This window comes from Phacochoerus africanus, chromosome 2 (genome assembly GCF_016906955.1).
Source record: "Phacochoerus africanus isolate WHEZ1 chromosome 2, ROS_Pafr_v1, whole genome shotgun sequence".
Taxonomy (NCBI): domain Eukaryota; kingdom Metazoa; phylum Chordata; class Mammalia; order Artiodactyla; family Suidae; genus Phacochoerus; species Phacochoerus africanus.
Window position 1 is genome coordinate 77212857 of NC_062545.1, and position 13094 is coordinate 77225950.

The window sequence follows — 13094 nt, forward strand, 5'->3', positions numbered from 1 at the left end:
TGAAAAGAGCAATTACCAAAATATTTAGCTCTCCAACCTAGAGAGTTTTCAAAGTTCCTTTTAGAGTCTTAAAACTGCCCATCTCTTTCTTTCTTTTCCACACCCTCCTCTGACCACACATATTTTACGAAGGTACATTTTAGTTTCAATATGCTTTTCCTCACAGGTAGATGAGTACTAAATTAATTTCCTCTTTAAGGTATCATCAATACAAGGAAAGGAAGGGTGCTTTTTTTGTTTTAAGTGCTGCATGAAGCCTTTTCTTTGAGGAGGTGGCATAAATTCACCAGATTTCCTTTCTCTACACATCTTTTTTTTTTCTTTTAGGGCCACACCTGTGGCAAAACAGGGGTCAAATTGGAGCTGCAAGATTTCTTGTCGTGGCGCAGTGGTTAATGAATACGACTAGGAACCATGAGGTTGCGGATTCAATTCCTGGCCTTGCTCAGTGGGTTAAGGATCCGGCGTTGCTGTGAGCTGTGGTGTAGGTCACAGACGTGGCTTGGATCCCGCGTTGGTGGCTCTGATGTAGGCCAGTATGGCGGCTACAGCGCCGATTCAGCCCCTAGCCTGGGAACCTCCATATGCTGTGGGAGCAGCCCCAGAAAAAGGCGGAAAGACAAAAAAAAAAAACCAACCAACAAACAAACAAAAAATTGGAGCTGCAGCTGCCCACTGACATGGCAATGCCAGATCTGCATCTGCAACCTATGCCGCAGCTTGCAGTAATGTCAGATCCTTAACCCACTGAGTGAGGCCAGGGATTGAATATGCATCCTGAAGGACACTGGGTCGGGTTCTTAACTCACTGAGCCACAATGGGAACTCCTCCTCTACCCATCTTAAATAACTTGCTATGTCACCACTTATGAATAAAAACAATGAAAGAATTTATCATCAAAGACTGTATCTCTAGATTTTACAGCCTCTACATTTTCTAGACTCTATACACAGGTTTAGCAAAGCCAGTCAGTTCAAATAAATCTTTGTACTTTGCCAGATTCCCTCAAACATTAAAAAAATTACACACAACTGAGGTAAATTACCATAATTCTTTCTCCTCTTTACACGACAAGGTTTAACAACAATGTAAGAATTTAGGAGCTGGCAGGGCCCACGCAGCTTAAGTGCTACTAATGTATGTATATGTGAGGAATCACTAATTAAAAGGTAACTTGGCTTAGTTACCAGTAGTTATTATAAATGTTAAGCTAAACATCTAACATACTTCCATTGGTACTATTTTTGTCTCCTGTAGCAACATAAACTAAGTCCTTTTTTTGTCTTTTTTTCAGGGCCACACCCACAGCATATGGAGGTTCCCAGGCTAGGGATTGAATCGGAGCTGTAGCCGCTGGCCTGCACCACAGCACCAGCAACGCCAGATCCGAGCTGTGCCTGCAACCTACACCACAGCTCACGGCAACGCCGGATCCTTAACCCACTGAGCGAGGCAAGGGATCGAAACAGCATCCTCATGGATGCTAGTCAGATTTGCTTCTGCTGAGCCAGGACAGGAACTCCAAAATAAGTCTATTTTTTCTTCCTCACGTTATATCTCTCATGGATATTAAGATAGCTCTTAGTTCTTAGTTCCTCAGTTACTTCTCGTAGGACATGACTACCCAAATGACCTGGTCATTCTCTAGATAAAACTCAAGGAACTGAATTCTTGTTTTCTCATTGGAGCTGAAGGAGGAGCACTAGAGTTACTGTCTGTCTTTCTTTCTTAATGATTTTTATTTTTTCAAGTTACTGTATTTCCCTTTCCCCTTTACATGGAAAGATTTTGGTTCCTTCTAGTTAATGCCATAATCAGGATCTAGCACCTTCCCCACACCTGCTTTGCAGATTTATGAAAAATTAGAAGCAGAGTTACTGCTATTGAAGGAAATGTGTACATGTTACATGACTAATATTAATAATACAGAGATCATAATGAAGTAAAAAATAACAAAAACTGCTGAGGTGGGATAAATTCAGCTTTTTTGAATAATGTCAGCAGCATGTTAATTGCTACAACTCATGTTATAACGTATACCAAGATCTCTAAATTTTTTAGTAATCCTACTTCGAGAGCTACAAGGAAGAAACTCCAAAACATAAGAAATACTTTATGAAAAAGATACTAATCATATAATTATTTACAGTGGCAAAACAGAACACCTTTTTCTATTCAGTAACATTCACATGATAAACTATTATGCAGCCATTAAAACAATGTCTCAAGAAACTCATAAATATAGAAAATGTTTACATTATGTTAAGGGTATCAACTTCAACACAATATTGTGGCTACAGTAAGATCACATTTCATAAAACAATAAAAACTACATTAAAAAGGTAAGAAAACATTAAAATGTTAATAGTAGTTGTCACTAGTTAGAGAAATGGTATAATTTTTATTTCTTCTTTTATACTTCCTATATATTCTAGAGCGAATACATAAGTTTTTTAATAAAAATTGTTTTTCAAATATAATGATTATTATCCTTTTATTTCAGCTTATAATCATTAAAACAAGAGTCAAAGTTGGACAGCAACTAACAGCAATACAGAGTAAATGACTAGTACATAAGTTAATTAAAAAGATGTGTAAGGCTAAGGAAGAAAATATAGATTGATGAAAAAAATATACCATAATCACTACTGATAAAGACAAAGCCTCTAAAATAATGGAAACTAATGTCTAAGAAACAGACATTCATATATTCCAGCAGTGAAATAAAGAATTTCATTCATGCTAAAAGGCCCATGTGGATACTAAGCAAAATAGAAGAGCAAAAATGTGTGTTAGGAAGTGCGGGGGTAAGGAGGTGGTTTTCTGCCTTCACTTCAAAGACTTAAAGGAGGGAATTCCTTCTACTCTATATTTCTAATCACTTTTTCTCACTCCTTTCTTAAATTGACTCCTATAGAAATTATTGCTAATCTGCTGGGTAAACGCCTGCCATTTACTGACTTCTTTTTTTACGGCCACACCTGTGACATATGGCAGTTCCTTGGGGTCTAATCAGAGCTGCAGCTACCAGCCTACATCACAGCCATAGCAACGCCAGATCCAAGTTGCATTTGTGATCTATGCTGCAGCTTGCGGCAAGGCCAGATCCTTAATCCACTGACTGAGGCCAGGGATCAAACCCACATCCTCACAGACACTATGAAGGGTTCTTAACCCTCTGAGAAACAGTGAGAGCTCCTCATCTTTTTGATTAGACTCAGGAACATGGTGCTGCTCAAGGCCAGTGCATACATGCAGTATGACCTCTTGCCTTAGTTGGCTCTTCATATTTCATTCCATCATTTAGACTAAGCAGAATCTGCCTCAGCAGTCCTAGCTATTCTCTGACTGGATGGCTGACATGAACTGCCTCTCTTTGCAACTGATCAGGTAAATATGATCAAAGACACAGGGGCAGGACCGTGGCTTAAACTTCTAAGATTAAGCTATGTTCCCCAAATTAGCTATCAGATATGTTCTGATAATGCAGGCAGGACAGGATACCTACTTAACTACTGGTTTATAAATAAGCCAGTACTGTGATTCCTTTGCATTTTGCTACTGGCCATGTGTATGTGTGTGTGTATTGGTCTGTTTATCACAGTCTGAAAAGATCCTTAAAAGAAAGAAGAGATAAGGGGAAGTAAAGTCCACCTAGCACTCCTAATAACTGTTCAAACTACCAATATTAACAATATGATTGAAGATCTTGGCAACATGAAAAGTATTAGAAACAACTTAAAATCTTCACTTAGAAATGTATCACGAAAGTATCTAAAAACATGTATACTCGTTTTTAAATACTCAAAAAATAAAGTTATTTTGATAGACTATGAAAGTTTACCATTTTAGAAATAAATACCGTCTTTAAAATTATAATCCTTTTAAAGTATTGTGACATACTTCTTAATTTGGCATCATGTTAGAGTGAGCCTCTGCATCTCTAATCCTTCATGTTGACACAATGCAAAATAATAGTAGATCCAAGACCAACACTCCTCAACTTAAATAAATTTCTCTAGGTGCAACCATCCAGCTAGTTTGTGAATTTTCTTAATATGTCCATAATTATAAATTGTACTACCAATGATATACTTACAAATACAGTATCACAGCAAAAAAAGTAGTAGTCAGGTACTAAATGTTGTTACATATATTATCATTCAGAGTGACCCAAGGGGAAAATATAATTCTGATTACCTGGGCTTTGCTGGTACATCAGAAGGATTACTGCAAAATGGTTCCTGGTAAATAGTTTCTGAAAGGTCATGATCCAACAAAGTTGCCATAATTTCTTCCCTACTTGGTGGGGACATAAGTGGTTTCAGAATGTGAGCAGTTCGAGGGGTGAAACTGCCATTTTTAGATTGTGAGGGAGAGCTGGTAGACCTTGGTGAACTATCAGGAGTTGGTGTCAACATATCATTGTTTCTTGAAACATACAATTCTAAATCTTCAGAAGCTGCATCTACAAGTTCACCATCAGGAGAGGACAGTATTGTAGTAAAAGAGGTATTGACTGCATCGAGAGACTGTCCCATTTCTTTTCTGGTATGACCTGGAATCCAGTCTGAACTGCCCGGCTGTGAGAGGCTAAGAAACACTTCTTTGCTTACTGAATTCCTATTCAATCTGGATTTTTCATTTAGACAGTCCTCTGACTGCTGCACACAGAAAGATTCCTTTATTGAATTGGAGCGAGTTGTTAGAGGATGAAAGCTATTTTTCCACTGGTTGTGGTGATGATTCTCATTGCTATCTATGGATGATTTCTCAAATAGTTCAGGACTTAGAGTTCCAGATCTAATCCATGAGGCTGAGTCTGAAGCATGATGTTTGTTTTCATCACATTTCTGGTTATCATGGTTTAAAAACTCAGTTTTTTCTATAGTTTGTCCTGGGAAAAGATCCTGAACTGCATCACTTAGGAACTTCTGAGGCAAATTCTGATCAGCTGGGACAAACTGACTTCCAGAATAAAAGCTACAAAATCCAGTTTGACCTATTGTATTAATATCAAAATTATAATTATGTTCAGGAGACAAGCTATCTTCAAGTGAATAACAACTTTCAAAACCTGGATCTGAAAAAAAGATGGGACTATCATCTGATAGGGAGTTATCCAACTGGCCAGAGTTTTGTAAATTTAAAGAGTCTACTTTATGAAGTTTGGGAATTTTTTCTTTAGGTTTTGTACTTCTGGGAGTTCGAGGTTTTCTTGGAGATGTTACAGATCGTGTTCGTTTAATTGATTTGTTATGCTCAAGGGAACCAGAAGTATTTTTGCTTGGTTGCTGTTTATTAGACAATGGGTCTTGCATACTATTTGCATTTTGTGCTTTCTGCTGTCTTTTCTGTAACAATTCTTTTAGAACTGCCAGTCCAGACTGTCCTTCACCAAATGCTGAAGGTGTTGACATATTTCGATTTCTACACTGAGAAAGTGCTTTGGTTTGTGAAATTGCTTCTGATAATGATCTTTGCTTTATCCTTTCAGGTTTAAAATTTGACATATCTAAAATAAAGCCTCTTTGTTTTTGCTCCCATGCTATTTGTTTGATTGGGCTTCTCAGGGAAGTTACAAAGCAATTGTTAGGTATCTGACTTTCCTCTGAGGCAGCATTCCCTGGAGAACAAGTTTCACTGTGCTTTGACTGCTCTGCCACGCACACAACCTGCTGCTGCTGACTGTCTTTGCAGTGCAGAAAATTAGGGGCATACATCTGGTCTGCCTTTGATTCTAGGGAATTACGATATTCATTTAACTTTCCAAGAGATGACAAATAGTTTTTTTGTATATTTGCATTCTCTTCTATCTTTGGAGACATTATACCAGAAGACATCTGTGTATTCTGTGCTACCTGAGACAAATGGTTTGAAAGGTCAAATATATTTTTTTGAATCAGGGTTGATTCTTTTAGAGTAAACATAGCATTTTGATTATGAGACCGCTGAACATTAATTTTTGAGATACCAGGTCCCAAAGAACTACAAACAACTGATGAATGCACATCATCTCGTGAACTAGGGAATGCTTGCAAATCTACAGGCTTCTTGCTTTCTAGGAAAGAAGAAAAGCAGCCAGGTAAATTCTGCTGTCCGTGAATTCCAGTAGGGAGAGTAGAATGGGGACGATCTATAGCAGAGCCCATTAGTGACACATCTTTCTGTTTAAAAAGTAGTTGAGAGCCTCCAGAACTATTTGCAGTCTCAGATACATTCTGTTTCAGCATAAACTTAACTTCGGCACCAGCTTGAGATTTTAGTTTTTCATCTTTTAGTGTTATGTGCTTTCTTGATATACCTTTCTCATTTGCTTTTTGTTTCTGTTTTGCTCTTGGTTTCTTTTTTCCATCATCTACTGGTTTATTTGTCTGATTTCGTTTGTTCCTTTTCTTAGTAACCACAGAGGGATTAACAAGCTTTGTTTTTGATTTCTTAACCTGTACTCTTGCTCGACTATTTTTCCCTGTACGGGAGTTAAGAGTCTTGCCAATATATGCATTAGGACCCTTAAAAAGCATTGCTTCTTTATCAGCAGCAGCCATAATTTCCTCAGCTCTTGGATCTGTGGGAGACCAGCAGCGAGGTGGAGAAGAATTTATGGGACTTGTGCTTCTCTCAGAAAGAAAACCTAGCTTAGACATGACATCACTATAATTTAAATCACAGTCTTCGGTTTCAGCATTATAAGATGGTAAGGGAGGAGAAAGAATAGCATGTGACCGTTTTTTCCTGAAAGACAAAGTTCTTTTAATATTTTCACTATTTGTCCTTTGTTGCTTACCAGTTTTTTTCTTTGCAGACTTATGTTTTGATTTTCTTCTGTGACTTTTCTTTGGTGTTAGTGGATAAATGGGATATTTGGTTGCAGGGGAGTCAGGAACTTTTGGCCAAAAATCCTTCAAAGGTGCAAGCTTTTTATACAGTTCCATTTTTTCCTCTGTTAATATTACTTGTTTTTCTTTAGAGTCTATTTTTCCTAGCTTCACGAGCATATTTTTCCTCCCTCTAAATCTATTAATGATAATATACTTTATGATGACAGGGGGCAGCTTTTTAGACATTTTTCTGCGTTTTCGAGATTTGAGAGTTCCATCTAAACTTTCACCAATTTCCATGGGATGAGGTAGGCTAATTTTTGAGTTGTGTGTTATAAAACTTGACTCACTATCTTCATTCTCATAATTTACCTTGCGTTTGGCTCTAAGTGTGTATTTATTTCCATACAATCCAAAGGACTGCTCAGTTTCTAAGGTTCCATCTCCAAAGTGACAGTCCACAAAACTGTCTGCAGATGTTTTATTTTCAAAAGCTCCACGGGTGACCTTAATTAAATCACTAGCCAATACATTATCCTTCCCAGGATTACTATTACAAGGATTATTTTGTATACAATTATCTTTTGAGGGTCCAGCCTCAGTAGTTTTGGTACAAGTCTCTTGATGACCTACAAGCTTCTTTTTATTCATTTTTAATCGGGACTGTTTATTGCCAGGTTGTAGTTTATATGTGACAGGAGAGAGTTTTTGTGGCCTACTTAGACAATTGGAAAGAACAACACTGGGAAAAAACATATAATGTGCTGCTTGCTGACTGAGGCTTGGTTTTTCTGTTTTATGTTCTTGAAATTCTTCATATCTAATTTTAAGTTTATTTAGTCCATTTTCATCAGCAATGCTATCAAGAGAATGCACCATAGTTCTACTCTCCCCTGAGCATGATAGCAAGTCACAATTTTCAGTTAATGATGAAGGGAATAAACTATTCAGAGCTGTGCTGTTTCCTTTTTCATTTCCTTCAGAGGATAATTTACTTTTTGAATGATTTAAGTCAGAAAAGTTGAAAGAATTTTTGCCCAATGTACTTTCATTAGTGTGACGGTTCATATGTATAAAAGGGGCGTCCTTATCAATTTTTCTGATGTTTGTATACTTTCTACTTGGTACTTGTCTCGTAACAGATGGAATATCTTCTTCATAATCAAAAATACTACTTTCACAGGAAGATACTGGGGGGATGTCTTTCTTGCTATTCTCTTTATGAGAGTTTTCTGAATGGACATTACTGCTTAAAGATCCAGGGTACTTCATAGAGTAAGTGCTTTCATTTGTAAAAGAAGCAACTGAATGATCTAGACTTTTTTCCAGGTTGTTTGGCTGTGAAAGGTCTTCAATTAAATCTTCCTTGTTCAAAACATGGGAAGAAAGGGCACTTGTGTGTTTACACTGAAAGGTAATTTTGGCGGAAGATGGGGGTTCTAATGTAGCAGCATCTTTGTGAAAGATGGAAGGTTTTACTGACAGCTTGCTTGTTGCAATCACAGAAGAGTGGGTTCTAGAATTTTCGTTGTTCAGTGGATTGTCTGAAATGGGGGAAAAATAATTTATTTCACCTCTACTTTTTTAAGTTTTAAAATATTTTCCCACACCATGATATTATCACTAAGAAAGAAATCAAATGAAATTAAATTTGTATGTTTAAAACAGTTATCTCAATAAAAAAAAGTTATTCCCATCATTGGGAAAATACTTCTATCTAATAATCAAAAATTAACTACATTTGATTGTTAGTCATTATTTTAAACACATATTCCTTTGACCAGAAATAGATGATATCAATATTCAGTACCTTTTGGGAGAATATGGGGAAAAATACTGTCACCTTGAAAATCTTCCATAAAATAGTAAGTCCTTGCATTATCACTTCTATAGGCTAAGCATACTTCTTATTCTTCCCTATGTTAAATGTTAAGATGATAAACTGATTAAAGTTTATGAAGCTATAAATCAGTGATTAATAAATGTTATCCTCTTAGAAATGAGAAAAATACTATATATCTACATTCTCTCAAAATAAAAAATCATGGAGGATAAAATCTAACAGTATTGTTGTAGCCTCACTGAGCCAACAATATACAGAGAGAGTGTGATTTTAGTTTTCAAAATAAATATATATTTTCAGCCTCTACATAACAAAATGCTCACAGTAGACTAGTTTACTTACCACTATTTTCATCTGCAGTTCCATCTAACTGAGGTATAGAAAGATTGGCTAGAAGCAAACTGTTATTACTCCATTCCATTTCTTCTTCTGAAGATGAATCATCTTCTTCTGTTGAGCTTCTATGGGTATTTCTGCACAGTGATCTAGAGAATATATTAAGATTCACAGTGAGTATGAACATGAGAAAAAAAAGCATGTCAGACTCAAATAATTTGCATAGTTGTTGTTGTTGTTTTTTATGGCCACACCATGGCATATGGTATTACTGGGCCAGGAAGTGAATATGAGCAACAGCTGCAACCTATGCCACAGCTGTGGGAATACCGGATCCTTAACCCACTATGCCAGGCCAGGGATCGAACCTGTGCTGCCACAGAGACAATGCCAGATTCTTAACATGCTGTGCTACAGCAGGAAGTCCTAACTTGCCTAATTTCATGCTGTAAAAGTAAAATGAAGTAAAAAATATATGAAAATTATAATCTTAAAAAAGGCAGATTTACTTTGCTTTGGTACCATATTCTACCAAGTTACTGTAAATATACTTTATAAACTCACTTTATAATGAGATGGAAGACACTCTCATTCCAGTATTCAAAGCTCCACAATATCCTAGACTACCATATCTAATTAAGTTCTTCCTTATATTCTCCCCTTCATCTCTCATTAGGTATACACATATAAACAGCCTGGGTAAGAAGCCAGTAATTTCCAAAAAGGTGGCATCCTGGCACATTTTATGAAATCTTCATAAATACACAATCAGTACATTATGAATTAGAGCAAACAAACACGCCAGGGAGTATTTAGGGCAGGGCTGAAAGAGAAAGCAAAAAGATAAGAAATAGGCTAGGAGGGAACAAAGGTGTTGAGTCAATTCCAGCAGTAGCTATAAAGCTGGGTTACTAAAGAATGCAGAGGGAGGGAGTTCCCGTCATGGTGCAGTGGTTAATGAATCCCAACTAGGAACCATGAGGTTGCGGGTTCGATCCCTGCCCTTGCTCAGTGGGTTAACGATCCGGCGTTGCCGTGAGCTGTGGTGTAGGTTGCAGACGCGGCTCGGATCCAGCGTTGCTGTGGCCCTGGTGTAGGCCAGTGACTTCAGCTCCGATTCGACCCCTAGCCTGGGAACTTCCATATGCCACAGGAGCGGCCCAAGAAATAGCAAAAAGACAAAAAAAAAAAAAAAAGAATGCAGAGGGACTGTGAAGTCCAGGTGGATACTCTCTTTAAGTTTCATCTCATACAGATTTAAATGTTTCACTAGATCCTAGATTGATACTTTCCCTTCTATCTGGATGGGCAAAATTACTTTCTAACTCCATCTAAATTTTTTTTTCCTGTCTTAAAAATTTGAAAATACCCCTTTATTATGCATTTAAATGTTTCTTCATTAAGCCTTCCCCAAATCAGTTTGTCCTAAAAATCACTCTCTTAAAGAGATGAAAGAGTTACTAGAAGTAATCTAGTGCAGCTTTTTACCCAAGGCAAAAAAACTTATTTTTAACAGACTCCACCAACTCCACATTTACCTTCTCAGCCTAAGGGGCCTGCTGTCTCATAAGGTACCTTTTCTGTTGTTAATGGCTCTAATTCTTAGTAATTTTCTTCCTATATTACACAAAAATTTCACTCCTGCCTTTTTTCTGTGTAGACGTATGTAGCAGGTCCATGCTGTGTTTCCCAAGATAACCTTTAAAATATCTGAAGGTATTTATCATTTGTTCCATAATTCTTTTCTAATTAGATCAAACATTATCTATTCTTTCTATCAGACCAAATATTATCTTGTTTATAAAAGTGACAGTGTTCACAAATCCTTCTAGTTTTCTTCCTCTTCTTTCCCTTTGCTTTACTTCTTCAGTACTCAAAAAATACGGTACTCAGGTTCCTGTTGTGGCTCGGTGGATTACCAACTTGACTTGTATCCATAAGGATGTGGGTTCAATCCCTGGCCTCGCTCAGTGGGTTAAGGATCCAGTGTTGCCATGAGCTATAGTGCTGTGGTGTAGTTCACAGATGTAGCTTGGATCCTGCATTGCTGTGGCTATGGTATAGGCCAGCAACTGTAACTCTGATTCAACCCCTAGTCTGGGAACTTCTGTATGCCACAGGTGTGGCCCTAAAAAGCAACAGAAAAAAAGGTATTTGGGGCAGAATATAACATCCAACACGCAGGCAGAACTAAATGACTCCTTTTCTGGACACTATATTACTATTTTTTTTTCTTTTTAGGGTCACACCTGTGGCATATGGAAGTTCCCAGGCTCGGGGTTGAATCGGAGCTGTAGCTGCTGGCCTCCATCATAGCTATAGCAACGCCAGATCCCAGCTGCGTCTTTGACCTACACCACAGCTCACGGCAATGTCAGATCCTTAACCCAATGAGTGAGGCCAGGGATCAGACCCACAACCTCACTGACACCAGCCGGGTTCATTTCTGCTGAGCCACAATGGGAGCTCCCTGGACACCATACTTCTACTATTCAATCTCTCTCTAGTATATATTTATGAAATGCTGAGGTTTCTTTTTCCAAGGTTAACATGGGTGTGGTTTTCACAGAATTGGTCCAGTCAAAGGACACACAAGCATTAATTTAATTATGGGATAAACTAGGTCTATTATTTTAAACATGTTGGCAGGACTGGGAATAATGAGATAGTGATTTCACAAGTATGTTACCTATTTGAATGTGCATCTACTGAATATGGGCATCGAAGCATAAAACAGCTAAGCCAGATTAAGAGCTAAGAAACTGTAAAAGAAATGCTAATGGTAGGTTGATGGTAAAATCAAAGGGATAATATCAAAAGAAAACAGTGAAAGAACAATGAAGAGAAACACAGATGGAAGTAAGAAAAAGTGAAATGCCCTATGATCAGCCAAATAAAAATATCAAATAGTCAATAAATTTTGCTAAAACAGAAAAGAAACAATCAACTTATTATAGCAAGACTTAGGTCCATCAAATAAATACTATTTTACCAATAAAATCTAAAATCTGTTAGAATAATAAATGTTACCCCAGCTGTAGCTGGTAGCCAAAATTTCTTTTTTTTTTCTTTTTTTTTTTTGGCCTTTTAGGGCCACACCGGCGGCATATGGAAGTTCCCTGGCTAGGTTATTAGATCGAACTGGAGCTACAGCTGTTGGCCTACACCATGGCCAGAGCAATGCCAGATCTGAGCTGCATCTGTGACTTACACCACAGCTCACGGCAATGCCAGATTCCAACCCACTAAGTGAGGCCAGGGATGGAAACTGCATCGTCATGGATACTAGTCGGATTCGTTTCTGCTGTGCCACAATGGAAACGCCCACATTTATGTGTTTTTTGAATGCAAAATCAACTAAGCTCTCTCGCCTAATCAGTCACTACTACCACATATCCTCCTTATCCACAAGGATGTTAGCTAAGACTTTCTTAAATATCTGGCTGAAATTTAGACTCTATACGATTATCACATTTCTCTAAGTAAGCAACAGAAAGTGACTTGGACTCATGAAGGGTCTTGATATTCTCTGCTTCCCTTTCTAAGTGCCTACTAAGTGTTTATTTAACAATCATAATTATCTCCCCTATAATATTGAGAACAGAACTGGAAGCAAGGAAACCAGATAAAAGGTGATTCATAGCATTCCAGATAAATAGTAACAAAACCCTAAACTAGAAAAATTTAACAACAGAGAGGGATGTAAAGAAGCACAAGTTAAATATGACTCTGAAGTCACAAACTTTAAGAAGTAGAAGGCAAAATAGTAGCACTATAAAAATAATAAACACAGAAACAAGAACAAAGCCATTTTATAGCACTGTTTATTATCATTTAGGATTGCTTATGCTCCAAAAGAGGTGGATGTGGCTGCAACATTTCCCAACAGGACATTCCATGAAAAGATTAATAAAATTTACACAAAAAAACTGACAAAATATTTTATAGAATAACTACAAAGAAATTGTATGTCTTTTACCTCATCTTTTTTTTAACAGATTATGAAATATCAGCAAGTGACATTTTTATGATATTGTTGAGGATCAAATCTATCAGGAAATTGAACATTGATTCTCTCTAGCCTAGGTAAAAT

The 13094-nt window shown here is 37.3% G+C and overlaps 1 protein-coding gene across 3 annotated transcripts in view; it reads right to left on the minus strand.

Annotated features, from left to right (window-relative positions):
• Positions 1–13094, minus strand: part of REV3L (REV3 like, DNA directed polymerase zeta catalytic subunit) — a 200899-nt gene that overhangs the window by 82564 nt on the left and 105241 nt on the right. For all 3 annotated transcript variants that reach the window (XM_047762811.1, XM_047762819.1, XM_047762829.1), the window contains exons 12-13: positions 9008–9150; positions 4202–8366 (exon numbers count right to left, since the gene is read on the minus strand). In XM_047762811.1, the coding sequence (XP_047618767.1) occupies positions 4202–8366; positions 9008–9150 (4308 nt within the window). The remainder of the gene's footprint in view (positions 1–4201; positions 8367–9007; positions 9151–13094) is intronic.